Below are 21051 nucleotides of genomic sequence, written 5' to 3'. Positions count from 1 at the left end.
TCAACTGTCAGAGTTCACTCTTGTTAGATACCTGAAAGTTAATGGTGTTGCTACATGTTGACACATATAGTCATAGATTTTAGATTCACACCAAAGCTCTGCACAGCCGAGAAACTTTATCTTCACCAGTATGAACAGACCACCTTTCTCCATCATGCATACAAACACATCAGAAAAGCACAGCAATGGTAGTCTAAAAAGTATCTATACCACAGTTAAGGCAAAAAAGGATAAAATGCACCAGGATCAGTCTGTATCAAAGCCGTCTATTATTTCAGAGAAAATAAAAATAATCAGATTGAAGACAGCACACTTCTATTACACAGACTAATTCATAACTACTTCTTTTTTTTGTGTATCAGAACATACCCACACCATTCAGTGCATTCATATGCAATACTAAATCTACCTTTCAGAAAAAGGAAGGCCAAGGATATTCTACTTTGTCATAGACATCACCTTTACTGTTTTTCCAAGCATGACAACTTAAGTAAAAAAAGTCAGAGCACAAAACACTTCGAAGTTTCAGCTACCACCATTTGTGTTCTTTTGTGATAGTAGTTTACATGCTTTTTCTGAAAATCCTCCTCCAGAAACTTAAATAGGCTTTTTCAAAATTCTTTACAGGAGAAAGAGCAAGTTTGGAGTAAGTTCAATTCTGCCTAGAATCCCCGAAGTTACAGCTACATCTGGCAAGTTTCACATCTTCAGTTTAATCACTCCAAATTAGAAGTTCTAGTTAATGCCAATTAATTGTTCACTCAAGCCCTGCAGGGAAAAAAAAAATGCTCATGAATAGTTTATTATGCTGTCTTTGGAAACAAATGTATTAAAGCAGCTAAAGAGTTTCTCATGCATCTGGTTTACTGGCTACCAGACAGATGAGGGCTAAAGTTGCTTTGACTTTCTGGGGACCTTCTGAGAGGACAAAGTAACTGCAGAGGCAAGGTACGTGCATGCACCAGCTGTTTTAGCTGCAAGTCAAACATCTCATTTTTAAACAGCACTTTACAGAAACATTCTCTGCCAGTAAGGGGAAACTCTAAATATTACTGCTTGCCAGAAATGGATTAAAGAATTGATGTAGCTATGGATGCACCCAAAACAAATTTTCAGGTAGGGGAATAGAATGAGCAATTGAACAGTGCACAGGAAAAGCTTGCATCTTTCACTGACTTATTCACTTCACAATCACTGACAAGACTGATGTACATATTTCTGCACCTGCAACTGTAAAAGCAGATAAAATATTTAATATGTAATTTACAATGTATTTTATCAGCTTGGCATACAGATGAACAGAATATATCAAAGTAGTTGAGTTATAGGCTTGTGAAGGCCCTGCAAAAATATTAATTCAGATATCTGCTAATTTAAAAAAAATCAATTTGCATTTTAGAAGTGATACAATTCCATCTACCACAAAATACAAAGAGCTGCAAAACATATACCATTCCAACAACAACGTATATAAGTTATTAAATAATGATCTGATTTAAAAGAATATAAATGAAGCCTTTAAGTAGGTCTTTTCTACATGCATATTATTCCTCATTAAAGAAAAATATGTAAAAAGGCCATTGGTAATTGCTTTGTTAACCACTGTAGAAAACGCCAATTCTCTGGTCACAGACGCCACTAGTTTAGCACTTAAGGTCTCTGCAGTGTTACATGTGATTACTTTTAAATACTGTTAAATTCTATTACTCCATTGGTAAAGAATGTGTGACTTGGAATATGGCAGTCTTCATATTGAGAGGGCAGTGATGCACAGTTTTATAATTATCCAGAAGAACAGCACCCTCCACTGCTCTGTACTTGTGGCTCATCATCAATGATCTGTACACCTCGCCTTGCTGCTCCTGACTGACTGGAGCCATTGCCTCTTGCTCTTTCATCCACTTGAGCAGTTTCTATCATTCCTGTAAAGAAAGAAGTGTATTAGATCACATTCCACTACATTTTTACAGTAAGACTCTGCTACTTTAATCTCTCTGAACTATATGCACAGAGACAAAAGTTCAGTAAAAATGGTTTTCCTGTTTGTTATGCAGAACTAAGTACTCGGGAATCATGTGGCATAGCTGCAAGAACGTTAAATCTTTTTTCTAAAGCACCCAACATACAGCAGCTCCTAGTAACTAAGGGAGACCACTGACATCCTCAGGTGTTCCTGGAGTTAGCAACTTTAAAAGCTAGATTTACCCACCCATATCATTAACACTGTTAAAAAAACCAACCAAACAAACTCCACCCTCCCCAAAAAATCCTCCCCCCAAAAACCCCAACCAATGACCTCTTCAGAAACACAGGAGACCTTTTCCTTAAATTCTTTTATCACAGAAATACAACTCATAGGATGATTTGTTTGTGTTGGATTTTCATCCCACATATAATGATCTTTACCATTTGTTTAGATCTGTGTCAAATTTGCATCATTAAAGCTTTGAGTTTATGATTTGTAACTGACATTATTTGAGAAGATTTTTGAAAGAGGTTGAAACAGAGCGTTTGAAGCAAGCAGTGGTGAGACGAGTAACATGATGTTGGATTTGGGTTACCACTTATGCATGGTAAGTGGAACAGCAGTCAGTGCTCCAACAAATAACCAAGACATTTTTGGAGTACAGCATGAACTTGCAATACTGTAAGCATCCACACATCAAGTTGCCAGAGTTGTTACAGAACACAAGTGGCTTAAAGCAGACGGAAATGAAGTCAGTTCTAAGTAGTACTTTACACTCAAACTTTTCTATATGGCCTGAAAAGTATTTCTGAAGCATTTTACGAATGAGCTCCTTACCAACAAACTATATAATACTTACTTTTGCAAAGGTCAAGAAACAGTTCTTCAATTCCTTTGTTCTGTTTAGCTGACGTATGATAATGTTTTGCCCCAACAGATTCAGCATACCTGTAGAAATGGAGCCTCATTGTAGTAAAGGACTCAATCTTTCTAAGCCACTTTACATGAAGGAATAAGATGATCACAAGAGGTTTTATTCTGACTTCAGAGTTAATCTACATATGCTTATTTAATACAAAAAAAGGAGCTATGTGTTTAAAGCTGCCAAGACTGATGCAGCACACTAGATGAAATTAAGAAAATCTCATGTCTAGAAATGGATTTAAACTGCAGGTGTTGACTTTAATCACAAACAACTCTCAAGCTCTCAACAGTTTGGTCAGTCAGGACACCCTGTGACTCAGATACTAACAGAACACTTAACAACTGGCAGGCATAAGCCAGCAGTGCCTAGCTGGCTGCTATGTTAACAGCATCACGAGTTTATTACTCCAGCATAATTCTGCAGTGACTGTTTCTATTAGAAATATGTGTGACTTACATTTCTGCTTCTTGCACTGAAACATGTCTCTCTTTTTCCAAGTCTATTTTGTTACCTGTTAAAAACAAGTTAATCTTTTAAGTCTTTGCACTCTAAAATTACCCCAAAAAGCAAGCAGACGTGTAATCATGGTACTCTATTTTCTCAAGCTGTCCCAGTAAAGACCAGCTCTTACACAGGTCTCACTTTCAAGGGCAATATGATTTGAGAATCTCATTTCACACAAGCATTTACAGGCAATGAAGTTCTCCATAGAGATAAGGACAGCCTCCATATAAAGCACCCAATTCAGCCTTTTTGCACTTTTTGTGATTTATTAGTACCTTGCATGTGCTGCAGAGGTAATTTTTGTAGAATGTCCACATATCCACATAGCCTCATGAAAGTTTTTTAATAATTAGATCAGATTTAAATCTAAATCCAGCACTTGTTCCATTCCGCTTGCTCCAAGCTTTAGGACTCACTCCAACATGCAAGCACTTAATTATTAAAACAGACAAGCACCTAGTCTATGCCACTGAGAAAAGCCATGAGTTTGAGTACTTCAAAGAAGGATAATATACATTTTTGGTTAAACTACCATCTGCCGGTGTCTGTACCATGCACTTCTGATAGTGTATAATTAAACAGCTTATTTTTCAATCAAACTCTTATTTTCTTCAATGTGATCTATTGAAACTCTAGCTCCAGTTTAATTTTAAATATCTAACATAAGCTTTACCCTTTCACATGCACAAGCTGTCAAAGCAGCATTTGGAAGATGCTATTAATCAAATGAGATATTTCCAATTCAGTCATGTTGAAAAAAGGCTTACCTACTATACATAAACAGATTTCATTTCCCAACATTTTTCTTAATTCCTTTACCCAGTTTTTTACCTGCAAAAAAACAGAGGTGAGTTTGTTTTCACTTGAAATACTATTAACTTAGGCAATGTGGAGCCATCCCATTTCCTTCATTAACCATCTACTCAATGTAAAGCAAAAATATTTAGAGCAACATAGATGGAAAAGTATTCTTTAGATAGCTACACATGGCCCTTATTCTGCAGGTTTCACAGGTGAAATTAAGAGCAAATAATTTAGATAAAATGGTTCAATTACTTGAGAAACATAACTCACCACACTCAATATTAGCAAGTTCACTGCATAGGCCACTTTAGGTCAGACATGAGATCTTTTATCAACAGGCACTTACTGACAGACCACAAATGGTACTTTAAAGGCAGAGGCACCTGAACTGAGTTTTTCAGGTTAGATTGTAACAGATGTTTATTTCATTAGAGAACAGATGGGACAAGCATGTTAAGTCAGCTGATGGTAAGGTATCTGTTATCAAATCTGTTCTTGTGCTTTGAAAGTTGTATGATCACTGCTTTGATTTAGGAACTGCTATTTTAAGGGAATAATTGTGAAGAGAAGCAATCACTACAAGAATCTAAAAATAAGTTAGGCTACATGATACAGTAGTACTTCTGCAGTAACTTCTGTAAATCAGCCTTCCCTCCTTTTTTCTGCACATTCTGTTTTGGTATCACTGGGTTTTACTAGATAGGGCTCAGCATGAAAAGGCACAAGTTGAAGCAGTATCCACAAGTCATCACCATCCTGCAGTAGCAGCAAGTGTTTAACTGCTAGCACAAGTGCTTTACTTACTCTACAACGCACTATTTAAATTAAGCTGTTGTGGATCTGTACCCTTACACTATTTGTATCGCTGCTAACCCAAGCCTTGCCCATGCAACCACAATTTCTTACTTCCCTTACTTCTTACACAGAAGTCCAACTGGTTTTGCCAAAAAGCTAATCAGAGCCAACCTTGCTTAGAGTGTCACCAGTTTTCAGCTGAAACATCCTATAGAGTGGAAGCATGGATTGACACAGGGTAGAAAAAAAACCCCTCACCTGATCAAACTAATCAACTAATACAGCCATAAAATAACTAGCCATCAAATTACACATTTTGATGAGGATTTGAAGAACAAATAACTTATCACAGAGAAGGAAATGTCTCCACTATCAATTATTGCAATTTCAGAGTTCTCTGATCAGTAAAAGGTCATGTCACGTAGTACCTTTTAGTAATCTGGTTTATACAGTAAATATCAGTACAGCATACCATGACAACAGTCCAGGTTTATGTTTATAGCCTGTCACAGGTAACTCTCACAGCTACATCACAGTTTATTCTGTGTTGGAAGGGACCCACAAGGATCATGAAGTGCAATTCTTAAATGAATGGCCCATACAGGGATCAAACCCAAGTGCCTTATTAGCACTGTGCTCTAAGAAGCTGAGCTAATCCTCTGGTGTTCTTTGAATAACCTGATAGCAGGGAAGTCAGTCTTCAAAAGAATACAAATAAGCTGTATACTTCCGTTACATGAGCTACAAATATAACAAGTATTGCTGAAAACAGAAGACTTCTGTTTACACATACCACATTATCTTTCAACCACTTTACAGTTTAGACGTAAAAGCTGCCCAGTACCTTCTGGAAAGAGTCTTCATCTGTTATGTCATATACTAGAATAGCACCATTGGAGTCCCTGTAGTAGATAGGCCCCAATGCATGAAATCTTTCTTGACCAGCTGTATCCTGCATTTAAAATACACTTATTAGCATTTAAGACAAAGCAAACAATACTTCAAGGAAATTCATATACTTGGGAAAGTTTACTTTAATAAGAAGTGCCTAACGCTAGTGACATAGTAAGGCTAAGTTTTTTTTTTTTCAGAAAAACATTCTAGCTAGCTAAGGAGGTAAAAGACAGAAATGTAAACATACCCATATTGCAAGATTTACTCTTTTTCCACCAATATTTAGCTTCTTCGTAAGAAAAGATGCCTGGAAAGCAATACAGATTAGAGTTAAGTTTTACATACCAAACACATAATTTGACTTCAAATTAATTTATTAATAAAGCATCACAATCAATAAAACACATATTTCCAGAACAAAAGACCCTGTAAGCAAGAAGGCTAAGTTGATACGAAGCCAGTTAGTCATTTCACTAAAGTTTGCCAGCAGCCTATTCTAAATAAATTTGGGTTAAACCAATCATTTACTACATCTTTTTGCTGTTGCTTTGAAAGATTTGGGAAGGATGAGTTGTGTGGAAAGAGTCTGAATTCACAACACTGATAAATCTAAGCTGAATTCAAAGCATTTCACAAGAGTACATGAAGTTTGGGTAGGAACCTGTCTAACAGGATTTTTAATCTACAGGAATTGGGCAAAGTAGTTCACTATTAGTAAGATAAGAGAACCATAAACAATTGTTTTCATTTATCACTAAATGTCTTGGAACATTAGTATTTCACAAGTTTCCTTGTCTATAACTTTTCCCTTTTTTTTGCTGAAGTGAGCCCACAACTCACCCTCATCTGCTTTTTGGTTCTGTGTTTTTGTTTGTTTGAGCTGAGAAGCCTCAGAATAAGCTCATACAAGCTGCTTTAGAATTCCACTATAACTTCTGGAAATGTTTTACAGTTCCAGAGCACATTGCAAGGTTAATCTAATTGCAGTAACTTGAGTAGGTCTAGTTTCCTCCAAACTTGTATGATTCACATTTTCAAACATCACCTCTGTTACCAAGTCTATAATTGGACAGCTAAAAAGGGAATATAATTGAATATAAGATTAATGGACCAAAAGAGGGTCTCAAGGCATCAGAAACTTGCTCCCCCCATTCTAAAAACTAGCAGTAACATGTTATATCAAACAATTCAGTTACCAAGGGCTAACTTTTGTCTTCTGCCTTCAACTATAGTGAGTTTTCCTTTCAGTTTTACCTCAGTTTGTATTTGGGTTCAAACACGTATTCAGTGGTATTTCATGATACATTAATCACAGATTATTTTAGGCTGGATTGCAGCAGCTCTCTGTATGAGAAGCACTCTGTACAAGCATTGACCAGCCACAGAACCAAGAGTCACATATGTGGAAAGTGTCATGGGCCAGACAAGCTGCTTGAACCAGCTTGCTGCTCAACTACACCAGCAACCAGAATGCACACATAAGACCACAACAGGTCAGTGTACACCAGCCTAAACTGCTATCAAAGCGCCTTTCTGAAGTGCTGCCTGTATTGTAGTTAAAGTCATTCAACATTCAGTTGCTAGAGCAGTTCCTGCTCTTCAGCTACTTCCCTGGCATCTGCATGACCCAAGATGAGATGATTAGAAAAAAGCTTTTCATCTTTAAGCTATACCTTCCCCCAAACCTTCCCATGAAGTCTGATAAAAAGAACAGAGAGAGAGGAAACAGACCATAAGAAAAACAGACACTTCCCAAGAGCAGATAGGAAAGAACCGATCACTAGAACCCTTGTGCCCAACATAATTAAAGCATTAACACTACACTACCCCCTCAGTCTACAGTGAAGGGACTCACTGTAGCATCAAAACTCTGGAAAAACTTCCAGACAGCACATTAAATGGATTTGACCCTCTAGCCAGCCTGTAACAAATGGCTTAGCAGAAGAACAGCCAATCTTCAACATCAAAAAAACTTTTCATTCTTTAATTAAAAACTCTAGAGAAGGTCCATCCCTGAGGATTAACTTATCAGTAGTCTTCATCATTTGTTGTATTACACCACAGTTTAAAAGCCGAAAGCTTGGAGGTAACTTCAGAAGTTTTAATTCACCAACAGCTGGGTCACAGGGAGAGAAGCTATTGTTAGGCACAATGAATCAAGCTTACCTGACAATATTTTATTGATCTGCTGTACTACAGTTCTCAATATTCTACTGCAAACCTCAAAGGAAGAGCTCTTTTGAGCAATGTTTACTTTTGTCATAACACCAACAATCCAAACCTGCTTCGCTGATGTGAATTCAGCACAAGTATTTGAGAATTAATTTCTGAGCAGAAAAATCTTTCACAGAAAGGGGATTTATATTTAAAAACACAGAGAACTCAGTATCCATAAAGTCATATCATTGTAGCTTTAGACAACCACCCAGTTAATAGCACAAGTATATCTCCTATCTGACAGGCCAAAAACGAAAATAGATTTATCTACATAGGTAAGTTTTGATTCAGTATCATCTGTCCTTCAGGCACTACAGCTTTTAATAGGAATACTGTCTTTTATCACTCAGATATAGATTTCTATTTTTTATATACCCCAGCACAAATAGACTCCTACAAGCAAATAAGGCTTTTTAGTATCACAAAAACACCCATAACCACATGAGACTGTGGCAAGGGTATGTAGCACTGGGCTATCATACTTGCTCTCTGTATTAAAACTTGATGAATTTGTAATGATTAAATTTTAGTCCATCTAAAGTCTTAGGCCCATAATCAAAAAAGGAGAGACAGTATCCTCTACCAGATACTCTGATTACAAGCAGGTTTGTCTGATAACAAGATTGGAACCCGGTATTTGAAGCAGTCATGGTTAGTCATGAGCAGCAAGCTTTGTGAATAAGCTGGAGAAAACCATCAGTACTATACTACAGATTTAATGCTTCATTCTTCTTTATTTTGTTCATATACTTGAAGAATACAGTTAGTAGGCTCTCCTCATGAACTGGTGTGTATGGGTAAGTTTGGTGCATTTACTATCAATAAAACATTTTACATCCACAGTGGCAAGCATGCCAAAAGACAAATCAACTAATATCTTTCAGCCTTTCAACATATACATACCCCTCCCCAACCATTCTGAGGTTAGTGAGGGAGAAAAACAAACCAAGTGAACAGCAGGACTACACGGTTTTTAGAAATTTGGGAAAACCCAACTCATAAGAAGGAGCCTTAACTTCTGTTTTGAGATAGTTGAGAGAAGAAGTCAGTTGCCAAGATTTTAAAGTTTGTCAAGTTTCAAAGTCTAGCCTTTGACTACCTACACAGCACTAAGTAATTACACATAGAAAAAGCCTCAAACATTTTCTCTAAACTCCCAAAAGGTTTCTGAATTGAGAACTACAAGTCTGAGTTGTGACTCGATTTACAATCAGTAGCTCTTTTCCATATTATTTTAATTACTATGACAGTACATTTTTGCTAGGACTTTCAAAAACTCACAGGACCATGGTTAATTCAAAGATAAGTAATTTCAAACAACTCTTTGAAGCTTCTAATTTTCATATTTTGACTCTACTGTCTTATGACTGGTTTGAAGAATACTTAGGCACTTAGAAAAGAATAATGCAATTATAAGAGCTAAAATTCCAATCTTTTGATGTGGCTGTAGGAAATATTTTCTTTCTTTTAATTCTTTCTTCTATGAGTTCAGTTTTCTAAGCCCACCAGGCCGTGATAGGAGCTGATAAAGGGGCCTGAGTAGAACACAAGGAAGACACAGCTGGAAGAGAGCGTCTTAAAAGTCACCAAACAAAAGCAGGTGTGTGACACCTGCCCTTGAGTGCTTCATGTTCAACAGAAGCAGGTCAGGCATACAAACAGTGCATATAGCACTGAACTTCCGTACGTTGTCTTCCAATCACCCTCAGCTATCTCGATAACCATGACAGCTTTTCCAGGTTATGCCAAGTCCATCAAAGGAATCAGGAACTCTCCAATTACAGCCACATCAGCAGATCTCTTGGGTTGGATATTCCACAATCCTCCACACATTTAAGAGAACAGTATTCAGAAGTTATATTTATCTGGGGTAATTAAATTATAAAAAAGTATTTACCTAATTTAAAAACCCAATAGTTTGACAGGAGGTTTATTATTGGAGTAATTCCAGCACAGGTCACTTGGTATCAATTTATATCTTATAATTACTGCATAAAGATGAGGGCCCTTACTTAAATATTTCAAACAATGGGAACGAATTCTAACTGCCCTGCCAGGTTTGCCAACAGGTTATGAATTTTATGAATTGTGTGCAAAAACCTCTACTTCTCCTTCATCAGCTTTTCCACTATGTTCTAAAACTAGATGCTTTCTTCTGTGAATCAGTAGCTACCTTAACTTCAACATGCAGGTCTCAATATCTTAACAGCAGGAACTGATACTAACACAACTACAGCAACACATGCCAGCAGCCTCCTAAATCAGGAGGTTCCAGTGCACTCCGGTTAGTACTGAGAGAAGGGGAGTGGGGAGGGTGGAGAAATTGATCCCTTTTAGGTAATCAAAGTCTTCTGTTACTAGCAACAAAGAAACTTACCTATTTGTGTATACAAAGAATAATTTCACAGCAGAATAACATCACTAAATGAAGTTTCCAGAAGGCTACAGTCTCACCACCCTTTTGTTGCATACTGGAATAAAGCACTTTGCAATACTTTATTTTTTTTTAAGTTAGAGAATATTGTGGACGGAGAACCTCTTGTCTCAATATCTAGTGATCTTTTCACATGATTCATCATTGTCACTCGTCTCTGCTGGACTGGGAGCAAAGTATTTATCTAATTTTGGCTTTATTGGAACAAAAGGAGTTTGGTGCAATACTCTGAACTGTTGCCATGAAACAAAGCAACCATATCAGATTAAGCCTTTTATCTCAAAAAAACCCTCAAAAAACAAAGGGTACTTTGCAAACATGTTACTTCATTGCTTAATCATATACCCTAGTTTCTTTTCATCTTATTTTTAAATTATCTTTTAACTTAATAGTGGAAGAACTCACTTCAATTTTTTCTAGAACTGTAAGATGTAGATAAATAAAAATAATAAAGATAATACTTTACAAGTGCACATCATGCACAGTAAGATTCAACAACAATTGACACTGTATTTTACAATCAGTAAAATGGATATGTGGCCAAGGAGGCTCAGAACAGAAAAGCAAACAACTTGATAAACCATGTGCAGTCAGTTAAAAGACAGAGATAGCACCCACAAACCTGGTTACAGTGGAGAAACAAAATCTCAGTAGGAACTGCGAGCACATGCTTCCACTCCTCAACACACCCCTCCTCCAGACAGTCTAAACCAAAAGCTCTGGAGCCACACTATCTACAGACATCTTCCTATCAGCATTTTGGAGCAATTTAAAAGTGTGTTTTATGATATTTGTGACCCAAGCCTGTATTCCAACCCACTTTTTGCTTATAATTTTAGGTTTTCCACTATAGACTTAAAGGGGGAAAAAAAAAAAAAAAGCCACCAAACAACAACATAAGCTTAATCACAAAACAGTATACTTGGACCAACTCTTAAAACATGGGATATGAGAATTCAGCTACACATGATCATTTTGATACACTTTAACTGATTATTTTCTCAATGCTATACTGCTGCATCTCTGACACCTACAAGCTATCAGGCCTCTCTGTGGCATACCAAATATCAACTACCTCTGTGGCATGACAGCTACAACTAGCTTCCTAAATACCTTGCCTAGTAAACCTACCAATAGATGAACTCAAAAGCTGAATATGAACACAGGATGACTAAGTCTAAACCATAATCATTTTACTTCTTCACAGCAAAAATGGAGGTACATTATCTGTTTATGAAACATTCCTTGTACTGCATCTAATGCATCTATAATGCCAATTTGGTTTTAAGGAGAAGTTTCACTATTAATTACTTCTGAGATACATAATTCAAAAAGTTTCCCCTAAATGCATACAAATGGCACATAGCTACCTTAAAACTTTCTTTTTAATATCACCTACTATTTCTTCTGTACTTCAAGAAATTAAAAATTAGTTCACATTTTGAACTACTACTGGTAGTAGGAGTACCCACTACTGATTCACCAAGCGGCAGAGTTTGTTTCTTTATTAAAAAATAGTATCAACAGTGGTATACATTAAATCCACACTTCCACCTATGCAAGATGACATCCTGAAACACTTAACACACCACTCACAACACGAGCTTCAAAGCATGCTTTCTGAGATCATGTACAGTACAAGCAGTTTATTCTGTATCACGGCATACATGCCATCCATCACTAACTAGTAGGCCATGAAAAAAGCCATTACTTTCAAGAAGGCACCCTGTCACATTTCATTACCAGAACATCACTTTGTAGTTCTTTATAACAACAGACTACCGAGAATCCAGCCAAAACTCAGGGAGCTGTCGTGACAAGCAATTAAGCTTTAAGAATCCTTCCCGTTATTAAATCATAAGCCTTAATCTCATAAACCATTTTGTGAAAGCTGTTCTCCTTAAACAGAAATTTAGATAGTGCCAGTGTTAGGATTTAAGAACATGAGGAAGACTGTGATTAACAGAAAAGCAGCTCATATGAAACACTTAGTCATCGGTCCACTAACAATGATTACAATAACAACATTACTTTTGCATCATACTTTCCAAGATTCAAATGAAGACATTTATATACGCAACTGGGAAGAACGGGGCAGTTAGTACGCAGAGTAGAAACGAGGCCTAAACATATCGAAAACTTAGGTTTGAGGAGTGAAAGGAACGAGAAAATTGGCTTCCAGCAAACGCGGCAAGGGACAGCCACCATTAGCGAGCGGCGGCGGTGGCTCCGGCTGCCACTGAGCTGCGAACAAGGCACCGCCAGCAGTGCGAGGAGGTGCGCAAGGTGAGGGGAGAACAGCGGGACCCCCACACCACCGCCACCCCGCCCCGGCCCGCACCTGCAGGGTGGTGATGTGCTTATCGTTGAACTTGTTCTCGCAGTAGCGCAGCACCAGCGAGGTTTTCCCCACGCAGCCCTCCCCGAGCAGCACCACCTTGAAGGAGAAGCTGCGGCCCCCAGCCGCTGCACCGGCCCCCGCCGCCATCCGCGTCCCGCCGCCGAGCCGCGCCTCACATCAACGGGCCGCACCGCGGCGCCGCCGCCGCCCACTGGGACGGGGACCCGCAGGGGCCTGGCGGGGATGGAGAGGCACCGGCAAGGCCGCAGAGACCGAGGCTAGAGAGGGACACGGCAGCCGAACTTGCCCCGCGCCCGCGGCCCCTCTGCCCCTAATGGCGGCTTCTTCCTCCTACGTCACGCACCGCCCGGTCACGCGCAGCCCCCGCCGCCAATGGGAGGGGGGGACGCGGCGGCGGCGGCAGGCCCCGCCCAGCAGCCGCGGAGGGGGCGGGGCCTGAGGCGGGGCCTGTGCGGGGGCGGGGCCTGTGCGGGGGCGGGCCCCAGGGCGGGGATCCCGCGCGAGCGCCGCCGGCCGTGAGGATTTGTCCCTAAATCTCATGCTGGGGTTCCCTCCGGCAGCGCACGTACCTACCGAGAGGTTCCCCGAAAGCGAAAGCTCCTCGTAAACACCGGCAGGGATTTTGTTCCTGTGATTTTCGTTCCTGTGAATTAAGCAGCGCTAGTCTCTAAATGTTTGCCAAATAAAAGTCCGTAATAAGGTACTTTAAACCAGAGGTGTGGGAGCAGGTGAGGAAAAAGGAACAAGTAAAACGTTCTTCCGTCGAGTTCCTTGACTGCACGAGTCCAGTAGACTTTCATAAGCAAGAATTGGATAACTGCCTTGTAAAACTGGCTATCATTCTTTAATAAAAACAATGCTCATAAAATGATCCAAACGACTGCAGCGCAACTTCTCTCTAGAGATCATTTAGTGGTAAGTAAATAATGTCTATTAAAGGGCTTCATAATGCAATTCCCTTTTTCTCTGTCGGATAGTATTTATGCTCTGTTGTATGAGAGAGAATAGAAGAAAGAACAGCGAATGCATCCAGGAGAACAAGGATTGGATTTTCTGAAGTAAGAAGCCTCATCATTGGACGGTGTTACATTCATATACAGAACGGATTATTTTTATTTCCTCCAGATGTAAGTAAAGTAAACCTTTTTGGTAAATAAAGGAAATGGGACAAGGGGGAAAAAAATCAATGCGGACACAATCTTAAGGCATATATTTTCTTCAAATAAATTTCCAGTTTTATTAGCATGTAAGTGCTTCCAGCAAGTTGCTATAAAAATACTATCTTGCTGAAAAGTCATCCTGGCTTCTGTCAGACATGCCTTCTGCGGGCAGGCAATAAAACTGATCAGCATGGTAATTATTCGTTCAGGCTGAATAGAAGGAGGCAAAATGGAGTTTGGATTAAGATTGCCAGAGTCAATGGAAATCAGTGCTCATGAGGACAAGCTGCTTGCAAGGCCCAGCAGGTTGAGGTTTTCCTGGGTAACTGCTCACAAATGCATCTGCTAAGACACACGGCTCTGTGGAGGGTTGTCTTCAAAAACCTTTTTGTTCTTACAGCTTTTTACTGTTTTCAACAAAAACAGTTTCCATGTACATGCTTTATAAATACTCGGGATTGTACTGAAGAATGTGGCTGATTTGTACTTTTCAGTTCTTCTTTGCCTGGAAATGATCCATATACTGATACATCTGATTTGTTAAAATTATATTTTCTGCATGGGCAATTTTTCATCAGTCCTAAATGTCTTACTACAGTGAACACTGTAGTGGAAATAGAGGCTATCTTCCAGTGAGAAAGAGAGCTGAAGCTTTGGAAAGGGCTGCTTAAGAGACACCTGCTACGAAGTCCATGCACTGGATGCCCCTGACAGCACAACCGTGAGCACGGTTTTTCTAACAGAGTGTGCACCAAAACAAGACACCTAAGCTCAGTTCTGGTTGGCTGTTTCTCAGAGAACTCTGCCGCGGTGCAGTTAAACGATGCATTTCCTGCCGACATTAGACTGCTGCGAGTAACTATGGTATTCCATCATTTCTGTTTTTCTCTCTGCTATGGAACCTGTGATTACTGATTTTGCTGTATGAGAAGTCTTGTACTTTCCAAAACTTCAGTCACCTGTATTAAATAAAATTAAAAAGGGAGATCTGGCTGAGAACAGAGAATTCTGTCAGAGCTACCTGAAGTGTCACATTTCACTGTAATTTCATACACAACCTTGTAAAATCTGTAGGTTTAACTATCTGTGACTTTTACAAAGTTATTTTAGTAGTGCTAATTTGATCTGGGAAGTGTTTATTTTGTTTCAGAGAAATTGAGAAGAGAATGGGGTTTTTTGCTTCAATTTATTTTGCTTCCCCTTTTTACACTTGTATAAACTTGTAAAAACACTTGTATAGACCTATGTTATCTGTGTTGCTGATTACATCTGCATGAGAAATGCCTTTTAAGATATATTTTGTATTTCATGAAGATACTACAATACTCTGTATGTTATTTAACCAAAACAAATTGTGCTACTGTATCCATTGCCATGACCTTTGATCATTTCTGGTAAAACTACTCAAGTGTTTTATTTCACAGATGGCGTAATCTCTGAAAGTGAAAATAATGTTCTTCTTTCAGCTTGCATTATTAGATCTCCTTACAAAAATATTCAATGTGTTGATTCCACTGTGAACTTAAGTGTATGCAGTAGCTGTCAGTGGAGATACTCTAGTTGATCAAACCTACAACAGCATAAACAGCACCTCCCAAGCTGTGGACAACACACAACTAATTTCTGGGACAATTATGTATTGAATATTATAAGGGTAGCAGTTGATTTGCAGGTAATGTTGGTCTTTTTTTCCCATTTTTTCCTTTGGAGAATATTTCTCAGCATAATTTGATATACTTGCAGAAAAATGTTCTGAATTTATTTGATTTGCTTGGAAAATAATCATATTACAAACTCTCAGCCAAATAATATACAGTTATAAAAGATCAATGTCCATAAGAGTACAAGATGTCCAAAAAGGCAAGAAATCAGAACAGGGAAAAAATCCCAACCCAACAATAACAGCAAAAACCCACTTAAAATGAACTTAATAATATAATCAAAAAGAAAGGTTCAAGTTCAGAAGACAAATAATAAAGGTGAAGAGCAAAGCATGTGGGAAAAAAAAAAAAAAGAAAAAAGAAAAAAAAGAAAAAGAAAAAAGAATAATTTGTAAAGATTGTTGACCTGGAGGGGCTTTTCTGAATGTTTTACCCACTCATTCACTGCTGAGAGACTTTGTGTACCAACGGGGATGTACTTGACAGATTCAATAATGTCCTTGGAGATTTGTGGAGCATGAAATGTTTTTCGGATTTAAAGAAATAAGTAAAACAGAATCTGTTTTCTACCTAAGGAACAGTGCTAGCAAGAAACAATGTCATTTTTTTCTCGTAAAGAAAAAGATTATTATTTTCTAAAAGTTCAATTCTCCATGTTGAAGCAGAATTGTGAGTAAATGTCATTTCCCTCCAGGAAAAGCAGTTCTGAAGTCTTTGCCACTTTGCATTATGGTTTTCATACACCCATGTCAACATATGGAAATGCTGAATACCATCCCCATGCAATCGTGACAGATTCTCATCCTGACAGGCAGCATCCTGGATGCATGCTAAGAACAGCAAGCATACTGCTCTACCATTCACTGACCCCTTGCTATTGGTGTTTCTACTTTCAGGAGCAAAGGCAATGTTCCAACTCCAAATGAGAGGCCCTAACCCTCTAAGAGAGAGTAAACCAATGGCTTATAAAGGTAATAGTTTTAAAGAGTTACAAAAGAAAAAAACTTCCCTGCTGCAGAAGTCTGTTTACTAGATGTGTGCTATTACAGTATCAAGAATGAAAACATTAAAAAAAAAAAAAAAAAAAAAAAAAAAAGACAGAAATGCTCATTTTAAACACATGTTGACAGATTAGGAAAATTCCAGAGGAAGGCAGAACTAGTTAAAATTTAAAAAGTAAAAATGGGACCCATACAATCATAAACTACCAGTCATGGGCAAACCTTGTTTAAACAGTCATGCCAATGATTTCAAACACGGAAGCATGCAGGTTCAAGAACAGACCCACAGGGCTGTACTCACTTCATGGGATGTATAAAGAATGGAACTTTGCACCAGAGTAACTTGCTGCTGTGTGGTACAGCAGGAGATGGCAACGTCAGTGGCACTGTAGGCCCCCTCAGACTCTGCTCAGGGTGAGAGAGATGTGCGAGCAGATCCCTGGAAAGATCTTGGCAGTGTGCTGACCGTGGGCCACAGCAGTAAAAGAGACATTTTCATGTACTGGCTGATAAGCCGGTAGATTTTCCATGAGTTTCTGTAAAGGAATGGGAACATAGGAAGGAAGCGTGGGTGCCAAAAGGGGTTCCTCAGGGACATCCTAGAACCTACTAGTTTCAGTGTAACTGATCTTCAGCTAAGCAGTGAGGATAGAAATGAGCTGCTGTGAGCAAAATGGGCCTATTTTGAATCATGTAAGGCATACTTAATCACCTATACATTTCCATCCAAATCATCATCTGTGTAACAGCAACCAGCCTGTCCACAGACCTACTCTTTGGCAATAGTAATTGCCTGTTGCACACAGGCTTGCACAGCCTTCTGTGCACACAAGCCCTGATACACCCATCTTCACTGTGGCAGTCACACCTTCAGCTGTGGGGAGGAGCAGATAATGACACAAAGAAAAGTAATGACACAAAAGAAAGACCAATAATTAAATGAAGCATTCAAATGTTATGTGTGCCAGTCAACAAAATCTAATGGAAAAATAGGTCTCATCAGAGGATGAGATGACATTACAGTCTTTGGCTGTTCAAAGGTAAGGTCATAGCTGTATTAATTTTTTCAGGAGCTTGACTTAGTACCCACATGCTAACAATCGGAAAAAAATTACTTTTTCATGCAATGAAGTACAAATTCATTGCATCGAGAACTGGATGAGCGGTTCAGAGTAGTTATTGGTGAGAGAGTTTTCTTGGAAAACTGATGTTTCCTTTAGGGCCTTTAGGGTTTCCTAAATGGCCTGTAAAGTAAATATAAAATCAATGCTAATCAAACTTGAAGTGATATGGCACTGTCAATGTGATAAACAGTGACAAGAATGGGGTATCCAGCAAAAACTGTATAAAAAGCTGTCCTCTGAAAATGAAAAGTAGAAACATTATAAGGAATACAAAAGTGTTACCTCTTAGTCAGTGTAACAAATTAGAGAGTCAAAACCTAGCAGATATCTAAGCATATGACTGCAGCAAAAGGGCAGAGGTAATTCCTGGATATGAAATAAGCAAGTAATGAAGAAGTTTTTTTATCTCAGTGCATGGCACTGATAAAACTTGTACTGGAATTTGGCACACAGATTAAAAATGGGGCAGAGAGCAGGAAAGGACTCACTTTGATCAGCTCATAAGTGCTGTCGCAGGAACAAGCACAAGGAAAGAATGAATAGCAGGAATGTAAAGCCAGACACATTCAGATTCAAATTGAAACACAAGTTTTTTAAACCATGACCAATTACCAAGTAAAGCAAATAATTCCTTATTTTCTGACAGGTTTTCATGAGGGGTGTTGGGTAGACTGGTGACATGAGTTTAGCCAGATACAGATTGCATTTCAGGCAATCACCAGGCCCAGTTCACAGGAGACTATGTCTACCAGCTCTCACATCTAATAATAATTTAAATTTTTAAAATTTATTATTTTGATATTGTATGCATCATATTCATTACTGAAAAAAGAGTCAGAATTATTGATGCCCAAATGAGAACCAAAACTCACTAAAACGTAGAGCCTTATTAGACGTCTACAATTTAGAGGAAAACTTGTATTCTAAACATATACTTCATGGGAATGAGTGGAGAAATCCCAAGACTACATCATATGGTTTAAATTGAAGCAATTTATCCTGAAGTAACCTTTGAAACAAGGAAAAAGACTAACTAAACCATTTTTAACATTATCATTCAACTCCTACCATTGATATAAAATTTATTGCTGCACTCCTGAAATACATAAATTTTGCGGACACTTTCCTTTGTGAAACGTTCCTTGATGTGATTTGCTCAGCAGATACTGGTGAAGAGCAGGTCAACAAATCAGCAACAATTACATTGTCAATTATCACCATTGCTCAGTCCTGCATTTTTAAATATTGTGTAAAGGACAAGTGACTGGCTGGGGAGTTACATCTGTCTTTTCAGTTCTGCAGGAAAACAGAAATATTCTGCTCTGTCAAGAGATTCTGAACATGAATGGTCCCATGGGGTCCCACATTGCCTGATTAGATTATGATGACATTTTTGAGAACGATGTTGTAACATGAAGCAGTGGTGATGTGTTTCTGGCCAAAGCCTCTACCCGCACCCACCTGTGAGTGAGAGCACTACACCAAATTGCATTGTACCCCTGAATGGGGCCTTGTAAAACCCCTGCCAGCACAGGGTTACTTTCCTGCTTTTCAGCATTCCTGTCTGAAAAAATTTGGGAAGAAACCTATTCTAGGTACTCTTGACTAGAGTAATAAAATAATCCTGGTGTGCATCTGTCTGTGTTGTGTCCTGATACACAGGACTGATGCTGTGATTCTGGAGAAGACGCTGAGCCGATCTTTTTAGAACTGCTTTCTAACTTAAAGGTAAATTCTGCATTAAACTCTCATATATATGAGGGTACCTTAGCACTCCTCAGAATCCTTAATGCAAGAGTGGAGCTCAGATTTGTGCAACTTTCAGCCCTAGCTGCCAGTTTTTGTGGGTTTGCATTTCACTTTTCCCTAAACCTGAACGGGAAGGGAGACATTATAGGTCCCAGAGGACATAAAATAGTAGTTTTATATGACTATTCGCACTAGCAAAGAAAAATGATTTCACAAAACAGATCAGTCCTGTGTCATGCCCAGAACAGTAGACACTGACTTTGTATCTGCTGCTATGAAAAGAATCATTGTTCTGTGGTTCCTCTTACTCACAGTCAGGATCAGAGGGAAGCTGCAGACTCCAGTCCAGGAGCGGGGGTGGTAAAACAGAGAAAGAGCTAAAGGAAACTGGAATGAAACCCAACCTGCTTTCTTCAAATAATGGCAAAAAACAAACACAAGGGGATATTTAGCCATTGTAAAAGACCTTTAATGATTACAATTGCAAAGAACTAGGGACAAAAATCCCAAAACGGCATTATGTGCAGGAGTTGTTTTTGGATTTGCAGACACCGTGACATGGGCACAGACTGATACATATGCATCCATTTTTTTGCCATTGGGGAAAAAACCCGAAATATATTATAAAAAACTGTCTTCATTAGAGATAGGAAAGATAAAGGTAAGGCATATAAGTTTAACATCTAGATTACATTCTAATTTCAGATGAGTTCTGAACCCAAGTGAAACATTTGCTAATCCACTCCAAACCAAACCTATTTGAATGTAAGTAGTGTATTATTCAAATCTGCTGGCAAACAATGTGAGAACATTCTTGTTCATTTCACTTTAAACTCTAAAGAACTATAAATTATATTACACTTCCTTTTTGCCTTGTGATAAGGGCTTTGGGCACTTTTTATGGTTTGGTTGATGGTGGATCCTTTTTTTTTCTGGCATAGCTTTGCACAGGCTAGATCCACTACAGAGCTTCTCGAGTAGACACCACTGAGTGCAATGTCAGATGCTGACACTCAAGTCTTTGCTTTCTTATGGTACCTTCCAAAAGACAGTTTCTAGAATTCAGAGGTAACACTCATGCTTCTCATCCCAATGCATCATGAATCATGTCCTTTCACTTTTTCATTCTAAATTATATTAGGATGAGACACTCAATGGAATGAGATGATGCACACCTGTTGGGAGCACCATAACCAGGGCATTTGGCAGTTTAAGGCAGACTGAAACTACTGCTGCTGCTTTGGGGGAGCATTTGATGATAGCAGCTTTTGACAGTGGAATGATTTCAGGACTTAGGAAGTCAACAAGTGAAATAATGAAATATCAGGAAAACAAGTAGTAGTGACAAAAAGAGCAGGATGACCGAAGTAATTGTTTTTCTAGTACTGGGCTAAACTCTGCATAAGCCAGCGCAGCAAGAGCCCTTTACCAAGAAACATCAGAGCACAGTCGCAC

General features: G+C 38.7%; 1 protein-coding gene across 1 annotated transcript; it reads right to left on the bottom strand.

Annotated features, from left to right (window-relative positions):
- Positions 1 to 246: 246 nt before the first annotated feature.
- On the bottom strand, positions 247 to 13225 carry RAB21 (RAB21, member RAS oncogene family). Its single transcript, XM_040061663.2, has 7 exons — positions 12881 to 13225; positions 6136 to 6195; positions 5839 to 5946; positions 4163 to 4226; positions 3348 to 3402; positions 2826 to 2914; positions 247 to 1922 (listed from the first exon to the last, which is right to left on the bottom strand). Exons 1-7 carry the CDS (start codon positions 13025 to 13027, stop codon positions 1783 to 1785), a joined length of 663 nt encoding a protein of 220 aa, XP_039917597.1. The 5' UTR covers positions 13028 to 13225; the 3' UTR covers positions 247 to 1782.
- Between the last annotated feature and the right edge of the window lie 7826 nt (positions 13226 to 21051).

Source organism: Hirundo rustica, chromosome 4 (assembly GCF_015227805.2).
Source record: "Hirundo rustica isolate bHirRus1 chromosome 4, bHirRus1.pri.v3, whole genome shotgun sequence".
Taxonomy (NCBI): Eukaryota; Metazoa; Chordata; class Aves; order Passeriformes; family Hirundinidae; genus Hirundo; species Hirundo rustica.
This window is presented reverse-complemented; position numbering and strand designations above follow the sequence as displayed.

Coding starts and splice junctions, on each gene's coding strand:
- RAB21 (XM_040061663.2), bottom strand. CDS start 13,027: ATGGCGGCGGGGGCCGGTGCAGCGGCTGGGGGCCGCAGCTTCTCCTTC. Junction 6,196..12,880: donor AGCACATCACCACCCTGCAG/GTGCGGGCCGGG, acceptor ATTGCTTTCCAG/GCATCTTTTCTTACGAAGAA. Junction 4,227..5,838: donor ATGAAGACTCTTTCCAGAAG/GTACTGGGCAGC, acceptor GTTTTTTTGCAG/GTAAAAAACTGGGTAAAGGA.